This window comes from Oncorhynchus keta, chromosome 4 (assembly GCF_023373465.1).
Source record: "Oncorhynchus keta strain PuntledgeMale-10-30-2019 chromosome 4, Oket_V2, whole genome shotgun sequence".
NCBI lineage: Eukaryota > Metazoa > Chordata > Actinopteri > Salmoniformes > Salmonidae > Oncorhynchus > Oncorhynchus keta.
In genome coordinates, this window is record NC_068424.1 from 32,609,799 (window position 1) to 32,623,359 (window position 13,561).

The window sequence follows — 13,561 nt, forward strand, 5'->3', positions numbered from 1 at the left end:
ACAGCCTACAGGGAGGAGGTGAGGGCCCTGGGAGTGTGGTGCCAAGAAAATAACCTCTCACCCAGCATCAACAAAACAAAGGAGTAGTTTAGGAAACAGCAGGGAGCACGCCCCTATCCACTTTTAGGGGACCGCACATCACTGACGATCTGAAATGGTCCAACCACATGTAACAGTTTAGCTTCCGTCGCCTCGCCCGACCCGGGCTCCCTCTGCACACATCAACAACAGTCACCCACGAAGCATCTTTACCCATCGCTCCACAAAAGCCGTGGCCCTTGCAGAGCAAGGGGAACAACTACTTCAGGTCTCAGAGCGAGTGACGTCACCTGATTGAAAAGCTATTAGTGCGCACCACCGCTAACTAGCTAACCATTTCACATCGGTTACACTCACCCCCCTTTTTGACCTCCTTCTTTTCTGCAGCAACCAGTGATCCGGGTCAACAGCATCAATGTAACAGTTTAGCTTTCGTCCGTCCCCTCGCCCCGACCCGGGCTCGGACCAGGGACCCTCTGCACACATCAACAACTGACACCCACAAATATATTTATATATTCTTAATTCCTTTACTTTATATCTGTGTGTATTTTTGTGAAATTGGTAGATATTACTGCACTGTTGGATCTAGAAACAAGCATTTCACTACACCTGTAATAACATCTGCTAAACACGTGTATGTGAAAAATAACATAACATGTGATAACATATTTATTAATTTAGCCAAAAAGTTGAATAATAGGCATACAATATGCCTACACTACAATACAATAACAGCAATGGTAAAATAACTTAGAAATAAGATTAATTTTCATACATATAGGCCTACCAACCATTATTTATTATGTAGCCTTTATTGCACAACTCCACAATGTGATCATACTGTAGGATTCAACACTGTACATTGCCATTGTAATATTAAATAGTAATTGAATCACTGCAAGCATACACTTGTACTGGTCTCAGAGCAGGAGGAGTGCTGATCTAGGATCAGTTTAGCCTTAAAAAAAAAAGATTATGTACCAGGCGAGACCTGATCCCAGATCAGGTTGTGGTTGGCTGGTCCACTCTCCTGTCTCTACAGAACAGCTGCAGCAGTATACTTTGATAAGCCCTTGCCAAAAAAAAAGTACATAATAGGATCCAAAGCTCCACTCAAACAGGTTAGTGCGGAAGTGACTCGGTTGGCTAGTGCCAGAGCCTCAATGGACGCAGTTTCCATGTCGCTATGAGTGTGTCTCTCAATGTAGATGAAACGGTTCAAGTGATAGGGCACAAAAGCAACCAGGAAGTTCACCATGATGAGAAGGATCATCCTGATGGCCTTGTCTCTGATCGAGCTTCCCTCCTGTTGCTCGATGCCCTTCAGTTTCAACAGGATTAATATATAGGATACCACTATAGTGACCAGAGGAATACTAAACGCCACCATGGTTGACACCAGTGCATTGGGAGAAGTCTTTTCCAAGTACAGCTGGTTACACATGACCACGGTTGTGTTGTCAACCTGAATCATCGTTTGTTTTTTGGAGAATAGCAAGGGAGCCATAGACACGGTCACTGTGACCCACAGGATTACCACTACCACTCTGGCATATGAAGCCTTCCTCATTGACCGTGACCTGAGCGGTAGGACCAGGGCCAAGAGGCGGTCCAGGCTGATGCAGGTCATGAAGTAAAGACTGCAGTACATGTTGAGGTAGAAGAGAAACCCCACCAGGCGACAGGGGACCTCTCCAAAGGGCCAGCTGCTGTCTGAGAAGTGGTAGACCATCCGCATGGGCAAGATCAGCACGTAGGAGACATCTGCTATGGCCAGGTGCTTTAGAAAGAGCTTGGAGGGTGAGGTGTCAGCCTGACGACAGAACACCCACAATGCCAAGGTGTTGCCAGGCACCGCGACCACAAAGACCAAGATGTAAAAGCTAGCAAACAGGATGTTCTCACAGTGGGAACCTTTGGTGTAAAAGCCATGTCTCGCTTCCTCAGTGTAGTTCATCCTTATTCGGTTGTCTCTTTGCCTAGAGGACGTAGCAAAGACACAAAGAGAAAAGAAGACACTATAGTCTACATGATAACAGCACAGGGTCTGAGATTGAGAGAGGGATTCCTGCAGTTGTACACAAAAAAAACATTAGCTTCCTCAAGGGTCCTTTGGAAAGGTTGATGGTCCTACATGGAACCATACTGAACCATACTGACCAAAAGAACCCTTCAATGGTTCTTTGCAGTTAAAACAAATGGGGTTGTTTCCTGTTTTGGTTAAATGCAGGGTCAGCGGGCTCGTTTGAATATTTTGGGGCGTGAATTGAGCACATTTTTTTTGTGCAACCGTGAGTGAGTGTCATTCCATCAAATCTCTTGTTTTACGCTATTACATGTTATATATGACCATGGCCAGTGATTGTGTCTTGTGAAAGACTCACAAAATGTCCTTAGGTCAATTGAGAACAGGTGACTAAGTCAGTAGGACTCAATTCTCTCAGGGACCAGAGCTAGCACACCTGTTTCACCTTGTTCATTAACACAATTATAAAACCTATGGAACTTTAACAATATGACTATTTAACCAGAATTTAAAAAAAAATGTGTGGTTCTACAAAGAACATTAGAGATTGAGAAATGTTCTTTACATAACCATTATCCATAAAAGGTTCAGTAAAGAACCATACAAAATGATTCTATTTTGCCCCAAAAAGGGTTGTAACCATAGTGGAACCCTTTTTTGGTGATATATGGAGCCTTTTTTAATGGTTCTATGTAGAACCGTATGAACATGTTTTTATAGAACCTTAAAAAAAGGGTTTTAGTGTGTACTTGTGAGTTGTGAATGATTCTGTGGTTACACATAACTGTGTTTTCATTTGTGACGTCTACATTGTATCATTTAACCCAAGCCTGTGTATCTCATATGGCACCCCATTGCTATGCAGTGCACTACTTCTAACCAGAAGCCTATGGGGAATAGGGTGCCATTTGGGACATAACTCAAGTTATTTTTTTTAAGCATCAACAAGAGGTACATAGGAAATATAGCCTTCCTGTAGCAAATATAGCCTTCCTGTCACTCACACAGATCTAACCGTTTCAAAAACAGAATAGGGTGGTTATCTGTAGAGAACTAAATGAGAACTACGAGAGGAACTGATTCAAAATGGGGGTTATTTGAGCGATACGAGACATGTGCATGACAGAGATGACATGCAATGTATGTGTAATACACACACACACACACACACATAGTGTGTAATAACCCGTGTCTATTTTTGTACACAGCAGTACTGTGCGTCTCAGACAATTTCTCCTTGGGGACATTTAGAGTTAATCCTATCCTATTACGAGTGCTAGCCGATAAATACAAGTTCATTTCTCCAGGTGTACACAATTGGCAAAAAGCATTTTAGGTGAGAGTGGGGTAAAGTTGAGTCACCATTGTTTCTAGGAAACCATACACAAAATGAATCATTTGAACCAAATATTTAGGGAGAGGTCATTATTTCCATATAGTCTGTGAATGAAGAAACCACATGGGAAAAGTTGTACGCAAGTTAGGTCCAATTTGAATCAGGTCATGTGCGGCTGCGCTCTGAATGGATGATTACTTGGGTTTTGCCAGCTGTAGGGAGGATTAAAATAAACCCAACCCATGGAAATCTGTCACGGTACACAACCCTTCATTCCGTGACATACATTTTATTCCTATTATCTCAGTTTTGGAAGAGACTGTTTATGATTTTTTTTTTATTTAATGATCCTGTTTACACTTTGTAGTCAAATTTGACTCTAGAATACATGTTTCTGACTCACATCGATGCCACATAGGTCCTTTTCAAAACAAGAAGTTGCTTTTTAGGGGCAATTGCTCTTTAACCGCATTTTAATGTTTGTTTGCAATGACCTTGTTCACAAGACAATTGACTATTTTAGGTTCTGACCGCCGGGTAAGAGAGTTGAACTAAGCTCATGAAGCATTTATAAGTTATATTCTCCAAGAATCAAATGGGTAAATATCATAATAACCGAGTTATAATCAAGTCCAAACTGGGATTTATCAACTGCAGGTCTCCCCTATAAACTTGAACTTTAAATCAACTTCACTTCAACTTTCATTTGAAATAGGACATTATTATACATGAGTCCCATCATATTTAAATAGTAAAAAAAATCAACTTAAATAGTAAATAACCACTTATAATAATATACTTACCAGTAGGCCCTTTGCCTTCAAGGAGTAATGGTCATTATCAATTAATTACTGACACGTTGCAGACTGAGGTAAGAGTAGTTCTGTTGTTCCTACTCTTAGAGATGTATTCGCAAAGATTAATTTGCCTCTCCTCCTACACAGTTTTCACACCCTCAAAGCATTGGGCACGTTCCAGGCCAACTACATTGCAGACACTTGGTTTTGTGCCTATTCATCAACCGCAGTCAAGCATCCGATTGCTATATCGTGGGCAGCAGGGTAGCCTAGTGGTTAGAGCGTTGGACTAGTAACCGGAAGGTTGCAAGTTCAAACCCCCGAGCTGACAAGGTACAAATCTGTTGTTCTGCCCCTGAACAGGCACTGTTCCTAGGCCGTCATTGAAAATAAGAATTTGTTCTTAACTGATATGATGAACACTTATCCAGGCATTGTGTGATCTGGTGTGCTCCTGCAACGCAGTCAGCCTGGAACGCTGCCATTATGTGGCCTGACCACTGACACCTCTTCAAGTTAATGTGATGAAACAGTTCTGCTTGGTACATGGTCAGAACTGTGTACAGGCTTGAGAGCGAAACAGGAGAGAAACTAAAAGTGAGTAGAAACATCCTCAAATGCATTACAAGCATGCAGACCTTTTATTGTTTTTATTACAACACAATTATTCCTTTCTTTACCACATTGCTTTTTATGTAGTATGGTTTAAAGCTTTACAAAAAAAACGAGAGAGAAACCAAAATATTTACAAAAATCTATCTGTGCAAACATGAATTCTTCTTTCCCTCTCCTAAAAGCATCTTAAAGGCATGCATACAAATCAACTTTGGTATGTCAACAAAACGACTAAAGTTCTGATTAGAAGCGTTTATGTACACGTGTGGCAGAACAGTACACCGACGACTTGTGTGTTTTAGTACGGTATACATTTAGACATGAATAAACATGACCTTAAGAGACCTCCGGTAAAGCTGTGGGGAGGGAAAGACTTGAGCCATCACACCTCGGGTGTGCTGTAGAGTTGTCACTTGGTATGGTTACAGTAATACAGTCAGGAAATGTCATAACAACTTTGGCAAATAGGCACAATGACTACAGAAAGACAAACAAATATTTCATAAACCTCCTTAAAATCCTTTTTTTTTTTTATCTCCTAAAAATAAATTGGCAGTGCATGATATTCTTAACAAAATAGAAGCCAATGCAGTTTCACTGTAAACGTCTTTATACATACGGTACAGTATGCATTCATAAAAGGCATTTACTAGGGTTATGCTGAATGTTGGGCAACATACGAAATAATGTAAGAGCAAAATATACTATGGTTATCCAGTCTCTTTTTTTCAAAAATAAAACACAATATTTCACATGGTCATAGTGATTGTACATCAACTTCATATATATATATTTTTTCCCCATTCTGAGATACTGTAAGAAAAATATATTTTCAATCCCGTTTTTAGTAGCGAATTGAGAAAGCGAGAGCTTCCACATAACCTACGAAGCAGTAAAACTATATCACTTTTAGTTTTTCCTTTTTAAAACTATTTACTCAGTACTCTAATACGCCTTTTTAAAATCAGCGTTCAAGTTTAGCCAATGGGGGAAATGCAACTTAAAACGAAGTCAAAGCATCGGTGTGAGTATGCGTGTGTCAAATCACATTGAAATATGAATGGTGGGGGGGAGTGCATCAATTACGCTTTAACAATAAAGTACAAACCAATAAACAACAACAAAAACATGAATAACGAGATTGAGAAGTAACCCAGACGGGGCTACTGTATGGGAGCTAAGTGGAGTCCTTGGCTGCTGTGGCGGTTGGAATGCAGGATTTGCCGGTGCTGCCGTTCTGGGGCCTGTAGCTGGTGAAGCTGGGGGTGTGTATGGTGCGGATGCTCTTCACACCCGGGCCCAACGGGGTGGGCGACAGAGGGGAGGGGGAGGAGGAGGAAGAGGAGGGTGCTCGACCGTTTTGAGTCTGCGAGGAGAACGAAAGAGCTTTACCTGTGTGAGAGGGTGTGGGGAGTTTGAGGGAGGAACCGTTAGAGAGGGAGGGGATGTGGGAGAAGGTGGAGAGGGCCGAGCCAGGGTGGCGGGGGGCGTGAGGGGATGGGATGGAGGACTTGGTGGTGTGTGGGGAGGAAGAGGAGGAGGAAAGGGTAAGAGGGTTAGTAGCATCTGAGTTTGGAGCAGACTGGGAGGTGCTGCCTTTACCAGAGCTAGGGTAAAAAGCTGGGATTTTAGAGGTAGGTACAGTAGGGGAAGTAGTTTTATGATCCCCCCCCGCTCTTTTAGCGCTTCCGTTAGCCTGCAAACAGAGATGCCAGAACAAAGACTGGTTGTCAAAAAGGGAACGGGTGATTTAAGGTAACAAATGTTTAAAAAAAAATGCAAGACAACATTGACTTCACATAAGTTATTGACATGAAACAATCACACAAACAAACCTATGACTACTAAGCTTACTACATGGACACACAAAACGGCTCAAACTAGCTACAGTCTCTATGTTTACTGGGTTACTTGAGGCACCGTAACGGAGAAACACACTATTCATTAAAAAAGGGGTAAAGAAAAGATTGAAAGGAATGGAAGGAGGGATAAAGGGTTGGAGATAGGGGTGGGGGCATCTCTAGGCGCTGCCTGTGTGTTGGAGAGTGGTTGTCAAGCTTTCTGAGAAGTGGAGACAACAACTGAGAGGAGGGGCAAAAACACCACAGATGCATCTTGGTCGGGGAGAAAAGGTGGAGCGTGTTAGATAAAAAAGGGGGAGAGATTTATTTGAGGGTGGAAAACATACAAGTGCATATCGGGAGCAGGAGGGGCGAATATTTGCATTGACTGCTAGTACCAAGGAAGAGAGCTGGGTGGTAGAGGAGCATCGAGAGAAGGGAGGAAGGTGTAGCTTGGTGGAACCAGCCCTATCGTTGCGTTCACCATTCTGTTGAAGTGAAATATAAATGGTGAACACAGAGATCCGGCTGGTTCCACCAGGGTCGGAGGGAGGGATATTAAAGTGTTCCTTTAGTAACTGTGCATTGTGAAAAGAAAGGAGCGTATCGGGTAGGCTGCTTGGGTTTAGTAGAGGTGCATTGAGGGTAGGAGGGAGCGTGGCTCATCGGAAGTATCAGTTTAGTAAAGCATCCTGGGATTGGTTGGCAAACACTGTTTAGGAACTCGGCTGTGATGGAAATGGGATGGGATGGGGAACTCAGTCAATGACAGGGTATATCTGTCTTTCTCGTTGTCTTTACATTTCTTTTTCATGTCACCAACACAGCAAAAGCCGCCATGAGCAGTGTGGACCATGCACGAGCATACAGTACGATGATGTTATGGGGGTAACAGTCAAAGAGTCAAACATGCCTTCCAGTCAGAGTAGATCGAGAGAAAACATCAACAGAAGCCAGAATGGCCACCTCAATCCCATTTAAACGAAACACTTAATCTCACAGCTTTGGTTTTTAAAATACCCCCCTTTAGCACAGGCCTCTCGTTTTCTATGTCCTGTGTTCACTATACAGGTGTGTTCCCTCTAGTCCCTGTGGTCTCTGGTAAAGCCCTATAGTAAAACTACCTGTCGAAACTGCCTCTGAGTGCTGTCCTGTAGCTTTTGCTGTTTTCCTGCTTTGTCAGTAGTAGTCCCTGGCGACTGCCTGGACTTCGCAGACAGGGGCACTGGCATCCGACTAGTAGGGGAAGCGACACTGGTTGCGTTCTGCAAGAGGATCCAAACGAAACAAAACAAGAAAGAAAATAAAAGAAAGAAAAAAAAAACAGAACACCATATTGGAGGTATGAGAAACGGTTATAAACAAGGCACTGACAGGTCAGAAAACTGTTCATTCAAGATTACCCTCACAGTTAACCTTAATAACACCGGTAAGAGCACATGCACCCCCTGTACCGTAGTAGCCTATACCAAAACGTATAACCCTACAGTTCATGCAGTCCAAGAACAACCGCTTCAAGAAACCAAAAAAGACAGTGTAATCAACATTGAGTGTCATTGTGTGATTAAGAGTCTACTACTGGCTGAAGCCCCGGTTAGAGTTTGAGCAGCCAATTGAAGGAGAGACATGAGAGACAGGAGGAGGGACCCATTGAAAATGCCACTCCCCAATCATGTTGGACCATGATCACACAGAGGGAGAAACCAACAGAGAAGGGCTCTGACATTTCCAAAACACCTGGGGTGTGAGTTAATAAGTGGTTGGTTGGTAAACCCAGTGGTTAGGATGGAGTGAAGGGAGGGAGGGACGACTAAAAAGAGGGCCCAAAGCCTCCCGATTGACAAGAGCTTAGAAAGAGACCTGTTGGCTGGTGACGGGGGTGACAGTGGCGGTGGGGATGACGGCTGGCCGGGGGAGGAGCTGAGGTTTGGTCTTCTTCCTCTGAGAGGAGGCCTTGCTGGGCTTGGGGACCTTGAGGAGTGAACTCTTGGAAGGGAGTGATAAGGACCTCTTCAGGCCTCCATTCTCCCCACTCAAGACACACCCAGCATGGGGCTCCACGCTGGCTGCACTCCTCACTGGTTCCTCCTGGTGGTGCGCTGCGGGGCCCATCTCACTGATGGTCGTCTCTAGCTGTTTGATGGTCTGCTCCAGGCTGTCCAGGGTCTTGTAGGTGCTCTTCCGGATCTTGTCCGTCCTGCCTTTGGAGTCCGAGTGCTCCCTCCTTACAACGGCTGCAGCTGGGGCCTTGGGCGTCTTGTTTGCTGGAGCAGCAGATGGTTTGGAGCGACTTTGGATCTCAAATCTCTTGGCCTCCTTGTGCTGTCGGACTGTGCCGTCCGACTCCTCCTCGTCCTCGTACACCACCACCTGCAGCGTCTTCTTGCCCGTCTTGGTGCCCGTGCGGATGGCCTGCGACAGAGCGGCCAGCTGCTTCTTGGGAAACTTGAACGTAAACTTCTTCTTCCCATCTGGCTTGCCATCACCGGACAGCTCGGCGAGCTCCGAAGTCAAGGAGGAAGAGCGCGACAAGCTACTACTGGAAGAGCTAAGAGCACTGCTGGGGGCCTTGACCTTTACCTGCAGTCCACCACTGCTCCTCTCTGTCTCCTCCGTCTCCTCGTCCTCCTCCTCGATGCGCTCTGCGGCCAGCATGCTCTCCAGCTCCTCCTCGCACTCGAACACCGTGGACAGGCGCTTGTAGGCCGATCGGATGTCCATGGGCTGGTCGAAGATGATGATGACCGGCTTCTTGTTGTTGAAGCCATTGTCCTGTGACCCCGCCGAGCCGCCCGGGGTGGTGTTGGTCATCTCCCGTTTCCCAGGTCCCCCACACACGGTCACGGTCTGGATGCCCCGTTTGGCGTTGACCAGCTCCTGGTACTCCCCACAGGACAGGGCCTGGACCTTGCTGTTGGTGATCATGAAGGCAATGTTGTCTGGGGGCGGAGGGGCTTCCTCACCAGGGAGGTCAGGGCTCAGGCTGGCCTCCTCATCCACCTCCTCATACCAGTGTCTGGGCTGATCAGTGGCCTCACTAAGAGCCTTCTCTGGGGGAGACACCACTGCTTTCGGAGCCTCTCTTATGGTGGTTGGTGGAGGGACTTCAGGCAATGCAGCGGGCAACACAACACTCTTACTGCGGGGAATGCTGGACTCCTGGACGATTGAGGAGACTGAGGTCTCTATCCTCTTGACTGTGCTTATCTGAAGCTTATGTACAGTGGTGGTCGCTGGGTTTTCCAGAACCCCTTTCACCACTCCTGGGCTGGTCTTCAATGACTCTGAGGTCACCACCTGTTTCTGAGACAGAGGGCTGGGGCCATTCAAGAACAGAGGCTTGGGAGATACAGGTGGCCCTAACTGCTGGGGTTTCGGTTGAGGCTGCTGGCTTGGGGAATTGTCATTAGCATTGACATTTGACACCTGTGAGGGGGATAGTGTTGGGTTGCCTCTGTGTTCCGGAGCCTCCTCCATGGCGGCCGGGGGTGGCAGCTGCTCTTTGGAGATCTGCCCAGTGACGTAGTATATGACCTGCATACGGCAAAGAAAGGAGGAGGAGAGAATTTATATTAAAAACCACAACACTCCACGCTAAAAGCTAAAAACCACAACACTATATACCACATGACAAACCTATCAATATGGGAACACACTGTACATCATGACATGTAAGGCATGCGAATGACTTTCATAAGGCCCATATCATATGCTGTAGAACCTGACATTTTGAAACATGTCAAGGCACGTTTGAAACTTTGTATGTCAAAAGACTATTGTTAGCTTAATAAATGCCCTGAGATTTTTTTGACTATTAAGTTTTAAGTGGTCAAAATATGGTATTCGTACCCCTGGACTTTGACGAAGAGGGGTGGTGTTCCCGTTTTCATCCGCGTTGGGATGTTTATCCTCCCGAGTTTTCTCCGAGCTCTGCTAGGACAGTTTGTGAATTAAGGGACAGCATTATTGCGAAACTGCACTCGATGGGGTGCACCGTAGGGCGCAACTGCACTCTAAAGCCTGGTTTCCATTGACATTTCAATTCAAGGCAGGTCTCAGATCGAATTTGGCCCTGATATTTTTTTTAAAGTGCCAATTGAAACAAGGTTGAAGACACTGTGGATTGCATGGTACACTCACATAGGTATTTACAACCACGGTCTTAACACCGCATCGGGCAACAGCCCTCCTATAAGGCATCGTTTGAGTTGTTGTACTATTGGTATGTGTTTCAAGATCGAGAAGATAAGAAGTAGATCGTGATTGTTCGATGCCTTATAGGATAACTCATGCAGGCACAAGTGAATGGTTATGGTATGTTATGGATATTGGGAGTTGGAATGGAATGTAGTTCATGGATAAGGGAATGGATTATGGTATGTTATGGATATTGGGAGTTGGAATGGAATGTAGTTCATGGATAAGGGAATGGATTATGTAAAGAGAAAAACTTTTAAGGGACAATTTGGGATTCAAACCAACAACAAAGTAGTCTTTCCAAGAAGTCAAAAAAAAAAACAGATGTACCAATCCCAGATTGCCCCTTTTACTAAGGAATTAGAGTTACCTAACTACTATTCTAATCTGGAGTATAGACCGACACTCATTCTATCCACAGACTAGCTAATGTTCAGCGTTGTATCATTTAAAAAAAAAAATATATATATATATATCCTCACTGTTGTTGGTGCTACAAGAATGTTTTTTCAATCATTCCCATGTTGGTGAGTGGAGTAGAATGTTGCATGACTGAAAATGTGTATGTGGGAATAACGTGACGAAATCCTGATTGCTGATGTGGGCGCCGAACATTGGGTTTTCAAGGACGACATCAAATCTGACCCGCGGAATAACTGGATCTCTCATACAGCCCACGTACGATATCCCGTGTGGCGAGGTTTCTGAGCGAGGAACATAAGATCCAGTGTACCTCCCAAATGGTACCCTGTAGTGCACTACTTTTCACCAAGGCAAACAGGGCTCTGGTCCAACGTAGTGCACTATATAGCCAATAGGGTGCCATATATGGGACACATCCACACTGTAGTTTACTGTGTGAATGTAATCTAATACACAGACTTTTCTCCTGTGGACAACAACCACAGTAGGCATATCTTTTGGTATTAAAATGAATGAGCAGATCAAGTTACAGTTCTATAGAGGTTTAGAGCAGTAGTAAGGTATTATTCCCAAGAAATAAAGCAAGTACAGAAAAAGGGTCAAAGGTCAAAGTGACCAAAAGTAAACCAAGTCTGCAAAAACAAGTCTGTCACCTAGGCGTGAAGTAATAAAACCTCATTCTCCTCAATAGCCAATCCAACTCAAAGTAATTTCGTATAGCAAAGTCTATAAGCAAATTATTATTATTTGAATAAAGGGCAGTTATTCCAAAGAAAACGGACAAGACCATTCGACTACGTCTGGATTCAAGATAAAGGATTATTTTATTGGTTGGATCAGTCAAGGCAAACATAATGCAATCAAATACCATTAGCAACAAGACCTCATTCATGTGTTGGATGCACACAAACTTTCCCAGACATTTTCTGCAGACTTAATCAGAGAAAAACAAGTCCAAGCCGTGAGTTCCATTGAAATCAAAAAGGGACAAAGAGAACAAGTCAGAAACAGAAGGGATTTTGGGTTGTAGAGTTGTTACAGTACAGATCTCTTGGCTGAGGCAGAAGCAGGGAAGTGTGAAAGGCACAGAGAAGGTTAAGGCAATCGTTAGTTGGCGTCACGTAGTGGGCAGAAGCAGGCAGTTAGACGGACGGCTAAACGGCGCCACATCCTTTACCTTTTTCTCTTTGAGGGGCAATAAGGCCCCAGGTCTTAGCTCTCTGATCTGGGGCTCAACTCGAGTAGGGTGTGTCTCTAGCACACTACTTTTCACCCCTACATCCTTAACTGTGCACTTCTGGAACACCTGGGGATTGAAGATAGGTCAGGGGATTAGGGTTTAGGGCCCTGAGGTCTAGAGCCTACCTACGCTTTGCCTACCATATGTGAGATGATAGAAACACCTACGGTACCAGGCAGTGAAGTGGAGAACATTCTTCTGCTTGGTGCCGGTCTGATACTACTCGGATACTAATAACCTCGTGCTGTGGTTACCGAATGGTTCAACTATCTAAGGGGAAGACCATGGTTAATTCTGCTTTTGTAAATGACTGTGTCCATCCTCTGCCAAGTGAAGGTAACCCAGCCACCACAAAAAGAAGAGATAAGAGGACCCACTCCCACAGTCAAGGAGAGATACAGCACATTCAACCTCCTCACAACCGTCATCAGTGTGTATGTGGATGTGTTTTCCGGTGGTTCTATGTGATCATTATTGCATATTATAAACTGTGTGGTTCGCGCCCCTGAATGCTGATTGGCTCCCAGCCGTGGTATATCAGACCGTATCCCACGGGTATGACGAAACATGTATTTTTACTGTTCTAGTTACATTGGTAACTAGTTTATAATCGCAATAAGGCACCTCGGGGGGGTTTGTGATATATGGCCAATATACCACGGCTAAGGGTTGTGTCCAGGCACCCCACATTGCGTCGGGCATTATTGCTGAAGTATGACGTATGTGTGTGTGTGGCGGTAAATGTACAGCAGCGGTTGGATGTACGGTGTGTTTCTCACCTGGAGCTCTGCCATAATTTTGTCTCCCTCGTCCTCCTCCTCCTCGTGGTTGGCTGAGGCAGCAATGGGGGGAGGGGTGGAGGGCTTGGGCTTGGTCTCCGGTGGGACCTTGGTGGGTTTGGACTGGCTAGCTGGGGCTTGTGGTGGGACCTCAGCCTCATCTTCCTCCTGGGCGGACGGGAATTATTTTTAATATGACTCGAATACTAGCATCAATACTGTTTACCACAAGAGTGCAACCATGGGCCATTCCAATATCAATTAT

General features: G+C 44.9%; 2 protein-coding genes across 2 annotated transcripts in view; both read right to left on the reverse strand.

Moving 5' to 3' along the window:
• Positions 1 to 696: 696 nt before the first annotated feature.
• On the reverse strand, positions 697 to 4,696 carry si:dkey-96n2.3 (uracil nucleotide/cysteinyl leukotriene receptor). Its single transcript, XM_035760217.2, is given in 3 exon segments — positions 697 to 1,128; positions 1,130 to 2,021; positions 4,208 to 4,696. Coding segments are annotated over 2 exon segments (954 nt in total). The 5' UTR covers positions 2,000 to 2,021; positions 4,208 to 4,696; the 3' UTR covers positions 697 to 1,044.
• Positions 4,697 to 4,819: 123 nt separating this feature from the next.
• LOC118373923 (sickle tail protein homolog) overlaps positions 4,820 to 13,561 on the reverse strand; it is a 156,181-nt gene continuing 147,439 nt past the window's right edge. The window contains 6 exon segments of the mRNA XM_035760257.2: positions 4,820 to 6,512; positions 7,782 to 7,922; positions 8,518 to 10,191; positions 10,507 to 10,587; positions 12,455 to 12,583; positions 13,297 to 13,464. Coding sequence (XP_035616150.2) covers positions 5,994 to 6,512; positions 7,782 to 7,922; positions 8,518 to 10,191; positions 10,507 to 10,587; positions 12,455 to 12,583; positions 13,297 to 13,464 — 2,712 coding nt within the window. The 3' untranslated portion in view covers positions 4,820 to 5,993.